The sequence below is a fragment of the Carcharhinus amblyrhynchos genome, chromosome 5, assembly GCF_965287045.1.
Source record: "Carcharhinus amblyrhynchos chromosome 5, sCarAmb.v2.hapA, whole genome shotgun sequence".
NCBI lineage: Eukaryota > Metazoa > Chordata > Chondrichthyes > Carcharhiniformes > Carcharhinidae > Carcharhinus > Carcharhinus amblyrhynchos.
Window position 1 is genome coordinate 37,824,474 of NC_137328.1, and position 18,314 is coordinate 37,842,787.

The 18,314-nt window shown below is 42.9% G+C and overlaps 1 protein-coding gene across 2 annotated transcripts in view; it reads right to left on the bottom strand.

Moving 5' to 3' along the window:
• Positions 1–18,314, bottom strand: part of LOC145342982 (sodium/potassium/calcium exchanger 2-like) — a 274,412-nt gene that overhangs the window by 12,661 nt on the left and 243,437 nt on the right. For both annotated transcript variants that reach the window (XM_080188676.1, XM_080188675.1), the window contains 2 exons: positions 11,136–11,279; positions 6,501–6,590 (listed from right to left, as the gene is read on the bottom strand). In XM_080188676.1, coding sequence (XP_080044802.1) covers positions 6,501–6,590; positions 11,136–11,279 — 234 coding nt within the window. The remainder of the gene's footprint in view (positions 1–6,500; positions 6,591–11,135; positions 11,280–18,314) is intronic.

Below are 18,314 nucleotides of genomic sequence, written 5' to 3' on the forward strand. Positions count from 1 at the left end.
TTTTGGAGGATATTTAACTCATTTTCTTTATTCTTTCACAGGATGTGCACATTGCATTTATTGCCCTTGAAAACATGGCGGCGAACCCTCTTCTTGGACCACTGCAGTACATTTGCTGCAGGTATAGCCACGGTTCTGTTAGGCATCAAGTAAGACAAGATCCACAAACTGGACTGCTGTTGTAGATCCAGCATTTCAGCCTATTCCAGCCCCACCAAACTCACTCTTCCTTATCTACTTTCTCTTCCCATGTCCACATCTCACCTAATCCATGACTTTCCCTCTGTCCTATGTCATTCGAACAATTTCCTGGCCTTAATCATCTCCTTTTGACCATGGACATTAAAACACTCTGCACCCCTACTCCAGCAGGATGGTCTGATGTGTCCACTCATTCTTCCTTGAACAAAGGCCAAACCTGTCCCCATCCACCATCACCACCCTCTTCTGGCTGGCTGAACACAAATGAGCAACTTCTCCTTTAACTCTATCCAAATTAAAGTTGTTTCCATAGATACCCACAAGGGTCCTAGCTATGCCTTCCTTTCTGTGGGTTGTCTGAAACATTTGTTGCTGCTGTGATTCTTAGGCCCTCTCCCTCACCTCTTCTGGTATACTGATGACTGTCTTGATGCAGTTTCTGCATCTCGGCATGAACTGGAAAATTTAAAACCAACTTTGCTTCTGGTTTTGATCCTTTTCTCACCTTCACATGATCCAATTCTTCCCTTCCTCTACTGTTCTGTTTTATACTTCTGGAGATAGTCTGTGAAATAATATTTACTATAAACCCATCAATTCCCACAGTTACCTTGATAACACTTCCTCACATACTGCTTTAATTCTCCTAATTTCTCTGTACCCATCAAATCTGTTCAGGTGACAACACTTTATAACTCAGACCTTTGGATACATCTTCCTTTTTCCTCAACCAAGATTAACAATGTCTTCAACCATATGTTCTACGTCAAATATTTCTGCTCTCACCTCTTCCCCTCTCAGAACAATGATAAAGTTCCCCTTGTCCTCACTATTCAACAGTCTCTGAATTCAACAGATCATCCTCCATCATTTTCCCCACCTCCGATGATGCCAAGACCAAACATATCTTTCTTCTGCCCTCTCAGCAATCTGGAGAGACCACTTCCTCCTCAACACCCTGGTCCAGTCTTCAGGAATGCCCTGCACCCCTTCCATTTTCAGCACAAATCCTTTGCATGCAAGCACAGGAGATGCAATACCCATCATTTTGCTTCCTCCTAGCTCCCTGTACAAGGTCCAAACACATCTTGCAGGGGTGAAAAAGCTATTTTATTTGCTCATCTTTCAATTCAGCACACTGATGTGGTTTCCCCATCCTTTTTGATCTGTCTGGAAGTATTGACACGGTAGCCAGCACTACCCTCTTTTTATCATCCAGTTGGATGGAATGCACTTGGCTGGTTCCAACCTTACCTGTCCGGTTGTAGCCTCAGAATCATCTGCAATGGCTTCTCTTCCTATCCCCGTACCTTTAGTCCAGAGTTCCCCAAGGATCTATCCTCAGTCCCCTCACATTGGCTTCTATTTAAGTAGTGCCTTAATTTTATAATTCTTATCTCTGTTTTCAAGTTCCTCCATGGGCTCACCCACCCTGTCACTAATCTAATCCAGTCCAACAATCCTTCCCCTGTTCTGATCTTTTAAGCACCCTCAATTTTAATCATCTCACCATTAACAACTCGGTCTTCAACAGCTAAGGCTCTGAGCTCTGGAATTCCTTCCATAGATCTCTTAAGCCCTCCATTTCTCCCTTACGGAGCTCCTTAAAATCTATCTCTTTGACCAAGCTTTTGGTCTACTTCTCCAATATTTCTTCATAGCGTCTCAGTATCAATTTTTTTTCATAACCCAAGAAACTGTATGTGGGACCTCTGAATGGGGTGGTAAGATTTTTAAAACCCAAAGGATCATGGGAATACCTGCAGATGGATTTCACAGGACCACTACCACTAGGGAAGACCTATTGTTTAGTTATTATTGATCAGTTTACTTGATGGGTTAAAGCATTTCTATGCAAAGATTCCACAGCTAAAACTGTAGCTTTTATATTGGCAAATAAGATGGAAAATGCCTCTTCAGTTAGATTCAGGCCAGGGAACTCAGTTCACAAAGAGTTTTAAGAGAGATCTGTTGAATGTTAGGGATAAAACAAAGGTTTCACATACCATATCACCCACAGAGCTCAGGAATGATAGAATGATTGAATCAAACATTGAAGATTAGTTTAGCCAAGACCACTTTAGAGGAAGGAAACAAGTTGATCCAGGCTTTGCCTACAATATTACTGAGACAGAGTGCCACTCTACCTCAAGGAACAGCGTTAATCCCTTTTCAGCTAATGACTGATAGGGCAATGCACCTCAGAGGATATAATAATTGAAGGCGGAGAACTTGAGAGTGGCACAGAAGCAGTGTTTCAGTGTATGAGAGATTTGGTAGACTATTTACATTCTCTCAAGAGGAAGGTAATAACTTAACAGCACAGAGATTAGATGAAATTGGCAGAGGAGAACATTCCTAAGTTACCTACCCCAGGGACAGGATAATGGTAAAACTTCTGATAGACAAAAAAGGGCTAGTGGTCTGATGGGAGGGGTCTTTTTATATAATTGTCACTGGACAAACGCGTGACCTAATTGATGAGAAGTACGGCCTGTGATGGTGGCACTGGAAACAGCTGAAACCATATCCTAATGAACACTCCAGCAATAACAAAATTGTCTCAGAGGGTGGACAATCCTGTAAAACAGGTCTGTAAATCATAACCTTTGTAGCTGCATTACTGATAACAGAGTTAATTTAGATTTGCAGACGAGTTATTGGATTAGACCAGATCATGGCACCAGGAATTCAGGGTAATATTAGAATAGAAGAAATAGAAATGATTTAGTTAATGTGATACTAACTCAAGGGCCTCAGGGTACTTTGTTGGTGGTTACAGAACTTGTACGAAGACATCCAGAGATCTCCAGTCCAATGAACGCAAGAGCCAACAATCAAGCCCCAAGACAGGCTGTCAACTCAAAACTTGAAATTTAAGGCCACGTAATCATGGCGCGGCTCTGTAAATGAATTTTTATCTTTTTTTAATATTGACCAGCAGCTGGGAGATATGAGAATATTGAGATCAGCAGTTGATAATTATCAAAATGACTGTAAACATTCCTATTGTGTTATTGAATTTGATATGTTTAACACAGACAATCCATCGGGAACTGCATGTTAATACTTATTGTACATGGCATACACTTGTGCTAAAACTGCTCATGTATCTAAATGTTGGGTTTGCTCCCACATTCCTACACATGCTGAGGGAGGGATACCTTTACATCCAGTGGCTCTGTCATGGTCAGACCTAATTATGTAGAATCAGCTTACTCAATCTTTTGGAGATCATAAGACAATAGCATCAGGTTTTCCTAGGGATTGTGACAGAGTAGACTTTTATAGAAATAGATCCTGTTAAGATGGGCCAGATCGTATGAATATGTATTCACCTGTTTTTAATATATTGGTCTAGTACCCAGCCTTATTTTAAATGAATCAAAACCAAAGGGATATTGTGTGTTGAGAATAAGAGGGGTTCTGGAGGATACTTGGGCACAAGCAAGTATCAACGCTCAGTACACTTAATCACCTGGATTTGTTTGAATCCACCCAGTAATGACAGTCTTGCAATATTTCATATTAAGGGGAACACACATATCCAACACTTAGCGGCACATATTGTATTTGTGGGAACAAGGCATTTCTATGGCAGCCTATCTGATAGAAAAGGTTGTTTTACCTTGGATGTGTAGTCCCATGTATTTATCATTCTTACTACCTTCTGCCTGGAAGAATTCAACGTGCCCTTGTGGCGATAGACAACTTCCTTGGTATAACAATGCCCCATATGCGTATGTAAGATTGTCAATCAAGATTGAAGTCATTACCTCGATTTTAGAACAAGTTGCCAATGATACCACTACAGCCCTCACTGAGATCAATGAGGAGGTGGTTGTAATGCGCACTGTTATGTTACAGAATAGGATGGCATTACACTTCACCTTGGCAGCTAAAGGTGGAACATGTGCTTTGACTGGATCAAGGGTTTGCACATATATACCTGACACTTCAGAGAACATAACCAATTTGGTCTCACACATTCAAAAGGAGATTGAGAAACTTAAAACAACCAACATTCTTTTCTCTGTGGAACTGTGCACCTGACTGGATGGGTTCTCTGGGGAAAAACAATGCAGGGATAGTGTTTTTCTTCATTGTTATACTGATCATCGTAATCGTGCAAATATTTAAACGATGTTGATCTTTAACAGCAAACTCCATAGAGAGTGCAGCAACAATGGCATCAATCCAGGTGAACAAAGACATGACCTTATTACCGAGCGCTCCTCCAGCAGATGAGAATATGTACTGTCAGATTTCTATCTGATGGCCTACATGAGATGACATTTTTTTCTCATGATTTTTAGCATTAGTGGGGGTTATGATTTTAATGCAGCATAAGAACATAAGAACATAAGAAATAGGAGCAGGAGTAGGCCATCTAGCCCTTCGAGCCTGCCCCGCCATTCAATAAGATCATGGCTGATCTGTCGTAGCTCAGTTCCACAATCCCGCCCTCTCCCCATAACCCTTAATCCCCTCTCTTATCAAAAACCCATCAACCCGCTTCTTAAAAATATTTAGCGAGGCAGCCTCCACCACTTCAACGGGCAGAGAATTCCAGAGATTCACCACCCTTTGAGTGAAGAAGTTCTTCCTCAACTCCGTTCTAAACCGCCCCCCCTTTATCTTGAGGCTGTGCCCCCTAGTCCTACTGTCCTTTCTGAGCGGGAAGAGTCTCTCCACCTCTATCCTATCCATCCCATTTATCATCTTATACGTCTCAATGAGATCTCCCCTCATTCTTCTAAACTCTAACGAGTACAAGCCTAGTTTATTCAGCCTCTCCTCATAGCTCAACCCCCTCAACTCCGGCATCAGCCTAGTAAACCTCCTCTTCACTCCCTCCAAGGCCAAAATATCCTTGCGTAAGTACGGCGCCCAAAACTGCACACAGTACTCCAGCTGCGGCCTCACCAATGCCCTATACAGCTGCAGCAAGACCTCCCTACTTTTATATTCAATCCCCCTCGCTATGAAGGCCAGCATCCCATTTGCCTTCCTGACCACCTGCTGCACCTGCAAGCTGGGTTTTTGCGACTCATGCACAAGGACCCCGAGGTCCCTCTGCACCGTCGCCTGCTGCAGTTTTTCGCCACGTAAGTAACGATAAAGTAAAGGAGAACAGGATCAAGAAGCCAATCACCTTTTAAAACATTAGATGCTTTTATTTACTGATCTAGTATTGGGCTATGCAATGGCCAGAATTATAAAAGTGGAACTCCTGAATGGGGTGGTAAGATTTTTAAATCAGTACACATTAAGGCACTGACAGATCTAGCAGCATACAGTTAAATGACTTTAAAATAAGCTAACATGAAGTAATTTACACATATAAGATGCAGTGATTAATTCAAATAAGTGATTATGGTTATAAAACATAAATGATGATATTTTAAATGTATCATTGATTTTGTTCGCTTTGACCAAGAGCAGTTTACTGCTAGGCATCATGGTAAAAGTCATTAGGGTGAAACCATATTTCAAGAGAATATTTGAGCCTTGAAAATGTGCAAATTTTATCAGTTAAAATTTCAGATTGAAGAACATTTAGAACACTTGGTCACATTTGATAAATAGGGTTTATTCACTGTCCGGACAAGATGGACTGGTGCCCAGACGTGGCATCATGTGTTTGTGTGGTTAGACAGTTATCTTTAAGGTAACCCATGAGAATGTTAATTTGAACTCTGGGCTGAGCATCTTGGGTTTCTAGGCAGCCAGGGTGTGGGGAGTCAGCCAAGACAGGAGTTAGCTTCTGGATTTCACAAACTAATAAAATACCATTATGCTGAGGGGTGAAATGCGATTGGCTGAGGTACTTGACAGGTATTATTGTTGACTTGTGTACCTCGAAGATGATTAATTTAAATCATAAAGCGGGAATGATTGATAAGAAAAATCTATAATTGACTTGTTTTTTGTTTATATTGTTAGAATCATCGGAGAGGTTTTGATGCCCTATGTCAGAGTTGCTTAACCCTTCCGATGATCCCCTGGTGGCTGCTAGTTTAAACGAAGTCACGTCTTTATACTAAGAAACATTGGCTTTGAGAGTCTCATACTGTCTGAGTTTTCCTGACAATACTGGTCACTTTGGGTACCCAATAAACGGGAACCATATAAATATAAGTTGCTGATGTTGCAAATGATAAAACTTTCATCCTTCATTTGTGATTAAGTCACTTTCTCTTTGAACTTTACCCTTCGATTATATCAGCAAAAGGATGATAACTTACAAGCCAAACCCTGATCTTCGGCAAATAATTACTGGACATTATTGTACTTACCTGATGTGCCCACCAGACCATTAGATAGGAAAAGCCCGCAATCCAGGTGACTGACCCAAAGAAGGAAATTACAAAGTATTTTCGTAATTTCTGCAACGCAAAATAAAGTTTGGGTCAATTTTAATTGGAGTTCTTGAACTAAAACATCTTAAACTTCTACCTGGGTATCTTAAGATAACCATCATTTCATAAACAACTTTCAAGTGTTTCGTAAGCATCATTTTTTTAATGAAAAATCCTCCAAACTGTCCTTTTGCGGCTATGGCTTCTATCATTGACCAACTGTAGCTAAGATGATGAGGAGCAATCAGCTAGTTTTCTTCATGTTGCCAATCACTTTGGATCTCCACACCTCACTCATTTGCTTCCTGTTATTGCAAGGATCCAATACTGTGCATCTGTTATGGTCCATGCAATGCTTTTCTTTAGGTCCAGAATTGCTGCTGTGGCTTCTGGCTCTCACAATAGGGCTTCTAATTATTCAATTTTTGTTTCTAAATCAGCTGCTCTTTTTAACAGTCTTTTCCATCAGATGCATTTGGCACAACTTCACTAATTCAAGACAGAGATGAGGGGGAATTTCTTCTCTCAGAGGGTAGTGAATCTGTGGAATTCTTTACTGCAGAGGGCTGAAGTGTATTCATGACCGAGATAGAGAGAGATTTTTAATCAGCAAGGAAATCAAGAGTTATGGGGATAAGGTGGACAAGTGGAGATTAGAATAATCATATCAGTTCAGTCGTGATGCCATTGAATGGCAGAGCAGTCTAGATGGGCTGAATAGCATACTTCTGCTCCTGCGCCTTATTGTCTTCATCTATGATTTCTCTAAATTGTAAAGTCCACTTTCACCAGGCTGGAACCATACTTTATTCTCGGAATTCCAGATTATCTCCATCAGTTTACCCATTCCCTTACTTTTGTGACACATGGCCAATTTGGTTGAACATGTGTGTGTGGCTGTGTACATGTGGTAACTTGACAGAGTCTGCACAGGAACTTACAGGTTGCTGCGCAACTTCGATTGAAAACTGATCACATAGCACTGCATGCTTTATAAATACTTTTAAAATAAATACTCTAAGTAGTTTAATCCTTGCTGACTGAAGTGTCAGTCTATCTCAGCAGTATTAATATTGTGATAGTAATCAGATCAAGGCTCAACTCCATTTTCGTATGACTAGATGAATTTAGGTTGACATTTCAGTGCAGTTCTGAGGAGGCCAAGGTGGTGTCTTTCCGATGGAATGTTAAACCAATTCCCAGCCACCTTTTAAGCGGTTGTAAAAGGTCCTATAGCATTCTTAAGAGCAGCAAGGAAGTCCCTCAATGTCCTCGCTAGCAAATATCCCATGACCAAAAATCTGATGAACTAGATCAAGCTTGTCCAACCTTTTTGTGTGAGGGCCCATGTTACAATTCTTTTCTCACTCAGGGGATGGATGAGCAAATTTAGGAAAGGTGAGGTTTGGCAGAATGTTAAACTTGAACTTCAATAAAATGCTGACATATGAAGAAAAAGACTTGCTTAGCAAAAATGAAGCAATGTCAGAGCAATAAATCGATAATTTAAAAAGGAATTATTAATAAAGATGACAATTAAGAGTGTGAGAGAGTCAGATTGTGTATGTGTTTGGTTCACTAAGTTACCTTCACCCACTGAGTGGGTGTGACTGTATTGATGTATGGGAGTGACAGCACACCCTGAAACTGGGTGTGAGTCAAATACACACTTACATGGTCTCACATTCTGGCTCTAGATACTGGCAGCCTACCTCAGGCCTGTAGTTACGCCCTCTCCCCATACCTGCAGCCTCTGACTCTCTCCCTCACCTCCCCGATACCAGCAGTCTCTCTCGGCAACATCTCTTGCTTTCTTTCCCCAAAAACCAGCAGGCCCTCTCTCATCTCTCCTTGCTTGGTCCCTCCTCCCCCATAGTTCAAGACTGGTCCATTAGTTATAAAATGTTTCGGATTGAGCCTTGGGCGTGTAAGATGTTGCCTCAATGAAAATTCTTCTTTCTCTTCCTGTTTTGTGTCCTCAAATAGTCCTCAACCAATTCTTTTTCTTAATGTTTTCTTGATAATGTCTGTTGACAGCTCCTTAAATTATTAAATCCCCTCTGAAATGCCTGAAGCAAATTTGTTGAAGATGCTTTCTACATTCAGAAGTTTGCAGGGCATAGCAAATAAATGGTTCCACTGGTGACATCTGAGAGCTAATTTTTGTTCTCCCAGACACCATGGGGACAAATGTTTTCAGGGGCTCTCAGTAGCTGGATGCTTTGCGGGCTCCATTTCTGGCTTGTTAAACATTCAGAACCAGTTTAGTGAGTTTGATGCACTGATGTCAATAACACTGCAATGTCAGTCATTTCAATAACATGAATGCTATTTGATTGAAATAGAGACCCATAGATGATATTATTCTGTGCCAGGTGAATGCACCTACACAGTAGAGCTTTGGACATTATGAAGTGGCTCTTCAATTGTAAATGCTTCAATTCCCCTGTAAAATATGTATCAGCAAAACAAAACCCTATTTTTATTTGCTTTGGGCATTTTTTTTCCCTCATTTTCTCCACACTGTTTTCTTTATTCCTGTCACTTGATGCTGGGTGTAGCTCCACAGGCAGCCACACAGTGGTCGAACAAGTATTGTTCTTTAAATTTGAGTGTTAGCATCAAACATTCAAGCATCTTGGGTAACACAGTGGCTAGCACTGTTGCCTCTCAGCACCAGGGACCCAGGACTAATTCTGGCTTGGGTCACTGTCTCTCTGTGTCTGTGTGGGTTTCTTCCAAGTGGTTCCTGTTTCCTCCCACAGCTCAAAGATGTGTGGATTAGAGATCAGCAGGGTAAATATGTGGGGTTACGGGGATAGGACGCTGGGTGTGCCTGGTAAGATGCTCTGTCAGAGAGTCGGCACACTTGATGGGGTGAATGGCCTCTTTCTGCACCATAGGGATTCTATGAGCACATTTAAACCTGATCTACTAATGTCCACACTTATGCATTTTTCTAGGACCAATTACCAGATAAAAGATTGGAGCATAAAATCTAGACGGTCTTGGATGATGTCAAGAAGATGTTTTGTTATGCAGGCTGTAGAAATATGGACTCACTCACAAGCAAGCTTGGATGAAATTTTTAAAATGAGATCGTACCAAGGGTACCAAGTAATATAGAACCAAGGTGGATAGATGGATTCAAGAAATAATACAGATCAACTGTGATCTAACTGAATGGCTTAATAGGCTCAAGGGACAGAATGGTCTATACCTCTTCCTGTTTTCCTGAACCCTGACATTTTGCCCCTTCCCTAAGCCAGAGGCAGTAAGAGTAACTTCAGTACTTCTACAGCTATCTTGGTTGATATCAACTAACCCAACATCAAGGCTAATGATTTGACTAAGGCACGTTGATTGGTATTGTTACAATTTGTTTCATATTAAACTTTAAAAATATTAGTATTCCTGTATTAAGATAAACATGAAACTGAAGCTATTTATTTATACATTATTCATACTTTACCACTTTTGAAAGTCGATTATCAGAATATACTGATTATAGAACTTGCAGAATTTGTTCAGTTCACCACATTGGTTCCAGTTTTAATTGCACAATGCTGGCCCCATTGTGAATAGAGAACAATCCTTTTGACGGAAGAGGTAGGTCTTAAACCTGATCAAAACGGAGCCTCGGGCCTCGATTTAGCAATACTGTTAATTCCTGCTCATTTCTGTGTCCACCCCAGGCAGCTGTTTCATAAGTATGCATCAATGTCAGGCCACTGTGTTGCAGTAGTTGCCCTCCAGTAACTCCCAGGAGGGAGTTAGAATGGACAACAAGGGATGATAATCATTGTGCCTATAGAGTTGAGGGAGCATTCCTACTCTTCTTGACTCCACAGGAAGGGAATCTTTAACTGGTGTTATACGTTCAAAGAACCCAACACCTGTTTTAATCTTTTCCCCTAATGCGTCCTAATTTCTACTAACACAATTCCATTTTCAAGACTGCAAGTCAATTGCCCCACTGACAGCCAGGAACATGAAGTTGGTACCATTTGCGGGATCAATATTTAGATTCCCTGCATCTCTTATTTAGCTTACTGCTGAAAAAAAGCCCAAACCCTTCAGTTATTTGCAAGTTTGGAAAGGGGCCCTGGCTGAAAATAAATTACACTTATCAGAATGATCCATTGTATATAATATGCTTCATCAACGACAGCTTCTTCAGGAGTTCTCCCAATTGACCTGTGGTGCTTTGATGGTCACTCTGGATTGATCAGCTTTGCCGAAGTTATGGCAGATAATCAGGAGACATGCAGGGGGAAGTTTCCTGGTGTGTGACTGCACCTACAAAGAGCTTCTATATTTGGCTGAGAAACAAATGAGTTGCTGCTGCACGGTTATTTTTGGTACTTAACCAGATGCACTCACTCAACAATCCGAACTAATTGCTCTCAATGACTGTGCATGGAAATGTCACTACTTACATAAGAAAACTTGATTTCGTAGGCAACTGCTTGTTGGAAAATGCACACTCTGAGCTTGCTCACAAAGATCAGAAGCATTGCAAAAAGAACACAAGCAAGAGAATGAGGGAGAGAAAAATGTACAGGTGCTTACTTTTTTTCTGACATCAGGCAAGGTGATCCAGAGTAAAAGGATAATAGGCAGTATAACTAAATAGATGAATTGTTTTCGAGCTGTATCTGGCCAAGCCAAGCTAAGTGGCTGGTCTTCATCCTCGTTCTGTGTGGCGGCTTCAGCCTAACAAAAGCATGAATTATAATTAGGAATTCAATTATATTTTCATTACAAGTGTGACACAATAAAATACCAAATACAAATACTTTTATTTTCTGATCACCAAGGCAGAGCAATTGTTTTGTTAGCAATGCAATTAATCACTGCTAACTCCGTTCAACAGTGTGGGTAAATGAAAAGTTTACAGGTTATAGTCCATGCTGATCAAGGAATGAAAAGGTTTGATTGGCTGATGATTAAATTGGGGTCCAAAAATTCTTCTCCACAAAACAAGATATTTTTAAAGATTATGTTAAAATGGTCACACAGTCCTGAGCTTTACATGAGAACAGCTAAAATCTTAAAGTCATTTGAAGTAATTCAAGTGTTTTCTAATGCTTCCTATTCACCTGGGCTGTCTGACCAACCGCATTACTGATTCTAATTTGGCTGCTCACTAATTTTCAAAAAAACAAATAAAAAAGGTGAGAAGATGATCTGATCATTTTCTTTATATAATTCTCATGCACTTCCAGAATTAATCAACTTGAAAATATCTGCCTCTACAACCGTTTGTCGTCGTGTGTAAAGCAGAGCAAATGTCTATTGTATTTAACATTGAAGCTACGGCCAATCACCTATTGTCTCTGTAATATAACTTGTTGTGATTATTTGAATTTTGGCATTTTTGCATTTGCGCTGATGAATACAGGTCAACAATGTATCTCTTTTTTGAGCAATATAAACAAATATTTCCTGTTTCAGGCCTGATCATCTTCTGCGGGTTTCATTATCTATGCTGCATTGCTTATCACACAGATTAACTTCCCATTATTGTTTTCAGCTGCACATCATGCTTTAAGTATCTGAAGAATGTGCAGAACCACAGACCATTGTGATGTGTCAGTGAGATGAGCACACTCTGCACTGGGAGATTAGGGGCAGCATTGCACAGGCGCCCCAGAGTTCAGCAGCTGGCTTTCCAGCATGAAGGCACTGCCCCCTTCCCCTACTGCCCAGAATAATGTCTGGGAGCTTAACCAAAAAAATGGGTGTGATTCTCTCCAGTTTTCACGCATGTTCAGCAATTAATTTTTTTTTGTGCCATTGTCCCTGAAATGTAAGAGTAGTAAATGGTTGCTGAGTAGGTGGAATAGATTCTCAACAATGGCTGGGTGATACAAGAAATCTGAATGTAGCTCAAGCAGCAACTAAACAGTTTCTCATCAATATTATAATAGTGACTGCGCTTCAAAGGTCTTTAATTGCCTGGAGAGCACTTTGGGGCATACTGAGATTGTGAAAGGATTGATAGAAGTGCATGTCTCTCTTTCTTTAAATCAAATTCAAGGTTATCATAAGGACCTGAGGACTTAAGCTTCAAGGCAATTGTATTCACAGTCATGGATCCCTTGCATTTGCTGTTCAGGCGTTCCTGGATTTATTTTTTGCTAATATTTTAGAAGAAAACAATTGTTTGGAGCAGTATTCTTATTTTCTAGTTTGTACAGGTGTTCCATTTTAAAGCAAACAAGACCATTTTGGATCAGTATTCTCATTTCCCCATTTTTCCTTCTGGCTGCTTTCCTTATCACGGTGAAGCCTTCCATTGTTTGCTGGAGCAGACGAGTGAAGGAGCAGAGAGACAGATAAGAAACTACCTGTTAAAAACTTGTTTAAATAAGTTTAAAGCACTTTCGTACTAAGAACTTACCTTGTAGAACTGTTTAAATCATTTAAAAGCATTTCTGCGGGCTTTTTGTATCTACCGCTTTAAGAATTCTAAGGGAGTGGATAGCAGGGAGTTGTGGGGGAGCAGGCTTTAAAACAGCGCCAGGTTTAAAAGGAGGCCTGGTGTAGACAGCGGGCAGCAGAGTGAGAGGGAAGCAGAGTGAGCTACTAGGGCTTAGGAGCAAAAGGGCTGGGGAGAAAAAGGGCCAGGTAAGTTCGTGTTGAAATTTTCAATATTACTACAGTGAATAATGGAGGGGCATGTGATGTGTTGTTTCTGTATGATGTGGGAGCTGGTGGACCCCAGGGTCCTTCCCAGTGACCATGTCTGCAGTAAGTGCAGGTTGCTGGAGGAGCTCCAGCTCAAGGTAGATGAGCTGGCCTCTGAGCTACAGACACTGAGGCTCATCAGGGGGAGAGAGGGTGCCATTGTCAATGGGGTTCAAGTGACATCCACCCCCCCCTAGACTGGCTAACTCTAAGGGTCAGGAACAAGAGGGGGCTGCTGAGAGGAGGAAGGAGGGTGGGGAGCGGAGGAAGAAGGGTGGGGAGCAGAGGAAGGAGGGTGGGGAGCAGAGGAAGGAGGGTGGGGAGCAGAGGAAGGAGGGTGGGGAGCGGATGCCTCAGCCTCTCAATCTGCATAACAGCTTTGAGGTTCTTGCTTCCAGTCCGGACGAGAACGAGGGAGGTGAGGTTGGTGAGCAAACTGCACACAGTACAGTGATGCAGACACAGGACATAGGCAAAGAGAAGGTGAAAAGGAACGTAGTAGTAATTGGGGATAGTGGGGTGAAGGGTATTGACACTGTCCTTTGTCACAATGACAAAGTGCACAGAAGGGTGTGTTGTCTGCCTGGTGCTCGGGTCCGGGATGTCACATCTGGGCTGCAGAGGAACCTGGAGTGGGAGGGTGAGAATCCGGTCGTTGTGGTACATGTGGGTGCCAACGACGTAGGCAAAATGCGAACTGAGGATCTGGGGAGGGAGTATGAAAAGCTGGGAATGGAATTAAAAAGTAGAACCGACAAGGTGGTTATCTCTGGGCTACTGCCTGAACCGAGTGCAGACAGGCGTAGGGTTGATAGGATTAAGGAAGTGAATGGGTGGCTCAGGGATTGGTGTGGGAGAAATGGGTTTGAATTTATAGGGCATTGGCATCAGTATTGGGGTAGGTGGGACCTGTTCAGGTGGGATGGGGTTGGTCTGAACCGTGCTGGGACCAGAGTCCTGGCGAATCGTGTAAATAGGACTGTAGACAGGGCTTTAAACTAAGTGGGGGGGGGGAGGGTGCGAGGGTAGGTGACATTACGGGGTCTAAAGTTAAGGAGAGGGTACAGGTAAGGGAAGAGGCCGAGGATGTCCCAATAATAAAGGGAGTAGGGGGCGTGAGTATGGTTGGTGGCGTTCTGGCAAATAGGGTCCAGGTGAAGGCTGGGATGAAGGCACTTTATCTGAATGCACGAAGCATTCGGAATAAAGTGGATGAGCTGGTGGCGCAGTTCAGCACAAATGGATGTGATCTGGTGGCCATTACAGAGACATGGCTGCAAGGTGACAGGGACTGGGAGCTGAATGTCCAGGGGTATCGAGTGTTTAGGAAGGATAGGCGGGAGGAAAAAGTGGGGGGGGGCGTAGCTCTGCTGATTAAGGATAGCATCAGGGTGGTAGCAAGGGATGATATAGGAACCAAAGAGCAGAAAGTGGAATCGTTGTGGGTGGAGATTAGGAACAGCAAAGGGAGGAAGACGCTGGTGGGTGTTGCCTATAGGCCCCCGAATAATGATCTGGAGGTGGGGCGGGCTGATAACGCGCAAATAAGTGCAGCGTGCAGGAATGGGACGGCCGTAGTTATGGGGGATTTCAAGCTACATATTGATTGGTCGACCCATGTTGGACGCGGTGGGCTCGAGGAGGAGTTCTTGGAATGCTGCCGGGATAGTTTCCTTGAACAGTGTGTGTTGGAGCCGACGAGGGAGCGAGCTATCTTGGATCTGGTGTTATGTAACGAGGCGGGTAGAATTAGGGACCTTGCGGTGAAGGATCCTCTTGGAGAGAGTGATCATTGTATGGTGGAGTTTCTGGTGCAGATGGAGGAGGAGAAAGTGGGTTCCCGGACACGCGTCCTTTGGGGAGTACGGTAGGATGAGAGAAGAATTGGCGAATGTTGACTGGGGGAGCGCGTTGGAAGGTAGGTCTGCTGAGGAGCAGTGGAAGATCTTTAGGGAGATCTTTCTTGGTGCTCAGCAGAAATTTATTCCGATGGTTAAAAAGGACCGTAGGAGGAGAGGTAATAAGCCGTGGATAACGAAGGAGGTGAAGGAAAGTGTTAAATTAAAAGCGGAGGCGTTTAGAGTAGTTAAGAGTAGTGGGCGAGAAGAGGATTGGGAGAGGTTTAAATGTCAACAAAGATTGACAAAGAAGTTGATAAAGAAGAGTAGGAGAAACTATGAAGCTGGGCTAGCGCTTAATATAAAAAAGGATAGCAAGAGTTTTTATAAATATATAAAAAGGAAGAGGCTGGCTAGGGTGAACGTTGGACCCTTAGAGGATGAGAAGGGGGACTTAGTGGTAGGGGATGGGGAAATGGCTGAGGTCTTGAATAACTTTTTTGTTTCGGTCTTCACGGAGGAGGACGTGAATAATTTGCCGGGTGTTAGCGATGGAAAGGTGGTAGGACTGGAGGGTCTCAATGACATTATTGTTACTAGAGAGGCGGTGCATGACAGACTGGAGGGACTGATTGTGGACAAGCCCCCAGAACCGGATGGAATGCATCCAAGGGTTCTGAAAGAAATGGCGGAGGTGATAGTGGATGCCTTGGTGGTTATTTTCCAAACGTCGCTGGATTCCGGGGAAGTGCCGGAAGATTGGAAAACGGCTAATGTTACGCCGTTGTTTAAGAAGGGTGGCAGGCAAAAGGCAGGGAATTATAGGCCGGTTAGTTTAACGTCTGTGGTAGGTAAAATGTTAGAATCCGTCATCAAGGAGGAAATAGCGAGGCATCTTGAGGGGAATTGCTTGATAGAGCAGACGCAGCACGGTTTCGTTAAGGGGAAGTCGCGTCTGACAAATTTATTGGAGTTCTATGAGGATGTGTCTAGGGCGGTGGATAGAGGAGAGCCGGTGGATGTGGTCTTTCTTGATTTTCAGAAGGCATTTGACAAGGTACCTCACAAGAGGTTATTGCAGAAGGTAAGGGGGCATGGAGTTGGGGGTAGGGTGTTAGCGTGGATAGAGGATTGGTTGTCAAATAGGAGGCAGAGAGTGGGGGTTAATGGGTGCTAATCGGATTGGCGGATGGTGACTAGTGGAGTGCCCCAGGGGTCGGTGCTGGGGCCTCAGCTATTTACCATTTATATAGATGATCTGGAGGAGGGAACCGAGTGTATGGTGTCGAAATTTGCTGATGACACCAAGATTGGTGGAACGGCAAATTGCGCGGAGGGTGTGGAGAGTCTGCAGAAGGATCTAGAAAGGCTGGGCGAATGGGCCAGGAACTGGCAAATGGAATTTAATGTTGGCAAGTGTGAGGTGGTCCACTTTGGTAGGAATAATGGTAGGAAGGACTATTACTTACGTGGCGAAAAACTGCAGCAGGCGACGGTGCAGAGGGACCTCGGGGTCCTTGTGCATGAGTCGCAAAAACCCAGCCTGCAGGTGCAGCAAGTGGTCAGGAAGGCTAATGGGATGCTGGCCTTCATAGCGAGGGGGATTGAATATAAAAGTAGGGAGGTCTTGCTGCAGCTGTACAGGGCATTGGTGAGGCCGCAGCTGGAGTACTGTGTGCAGTTTTGGTCGCCGCACTTGTGCAAGGATATTTTGGCCTTGGAGGGAGTGCAGAGGAGGTTTACTAGGCTGATACCGGAGTTGAGGGGGTTGAGCTATGAGGAGAGGCTGAATAAACTAGGCTTGTACTCGTTAGAGTTTAGAAGAATGAGGGGAGATCTCATTGAGACGTATAAGATGATGAATGGGATGGATAGGATAGAGGTGGAGAGACTCTTCCCGCTCAGAAAGGACAGTAGGACTAGGGGGCACAGCCTCAAGATAAAGGGGGGGTGGTTTAGAACGGAGTTGAGGAGGAACTTCTTCACTCAAAGGGTGGTGAATCTCTGGAATTCTCTGCCCGTTGAAGTGGTGGAGGCTGCCTCGCTAAATATTTTTAAGACGCGGGTTGATGGGTTTTTGATAAGCGAGGGGATTAAGGGTTATGGGGAGAGGGCGGGAATGTGGAACTGAGCCACGACAGATCAGCCATGATCTTATTGAATGGCGGGGCAGGCTCGAAGGGCTAGATGGCCTACTCCTGCTCCTATTTTTTATGTTCTTATGTTCTTATGAGCCACTAACAGGAGTGAACAGAAATACATCTAAATATTGATTATTGTCAGTCTTGGCAATGATTGGATTCTGATTGCAATCATAAAGATCCAGTGGTTAGGTACATTTATTTCCAATGATGAGACCTGGATTGAGAAAGTGCAACTGCCCTCACTGGAGCTGCACTGTCAGAATAAATGAGAAATACTCCGTAACAGCGTGAAACAAAATTATGGCTCGCTTTAGTTTTCATTGTGTGTATAACTTGTTTTTTAATATTTGTTTTAAAGAACGAAAATGAAAGCAAACAGTGGACAATTGGCATATATCCATTTTGGGACCCTTACCGATCCTGCAAAAGTTATAGAATTGGATTTTGTTTTCCCACAGAATGCATCATTAGGTATTTATCACATGAAAACACATTTTGCTAGTTGATAAAGATCCCAATTCTCTTAACAACATAAAATTAAAGGTTATAATAATCCACCATGGGATGCGTCCAACAACACTACCACACAATATCTGCTAGTAACTTCCGCTGGTGACTCTGCCACAGTTTTTAAGAGTTAGTAGGAAACACTCTCATTAGGAAGCCAATGGGTACCTACACGAATGGAGTTCAACCAAAATAATTTCCATCAAGAGAAAATCAAAGATCAGCAAGTCTGAAGACAAAATGGATAATGGGACTGAGTGAGTGGGAATCTGACACAGAAGTATGTGTATCGCAGACTCTTGCCCTGCCTTTTGAAACCCCCCAATAACGAGTCTTGCAGCCAATTAACCGCTGCCCAGCAGGAAACACACCAATTCATAGAAACATAGAATACCTACAGTGCAGAAGGCAGCCAGTTGGCCCATCAAGCCTCACACCAACAACGATCTCACCCAGGCTCTGTCCATATAACTGCACATATTTACCTTGCTAGACCCCTTGACACTAAGGGACAATTTAACATGGCCAATCCATCTAATTCGCACATTGCTGAAGTGTAGGAGGAACCT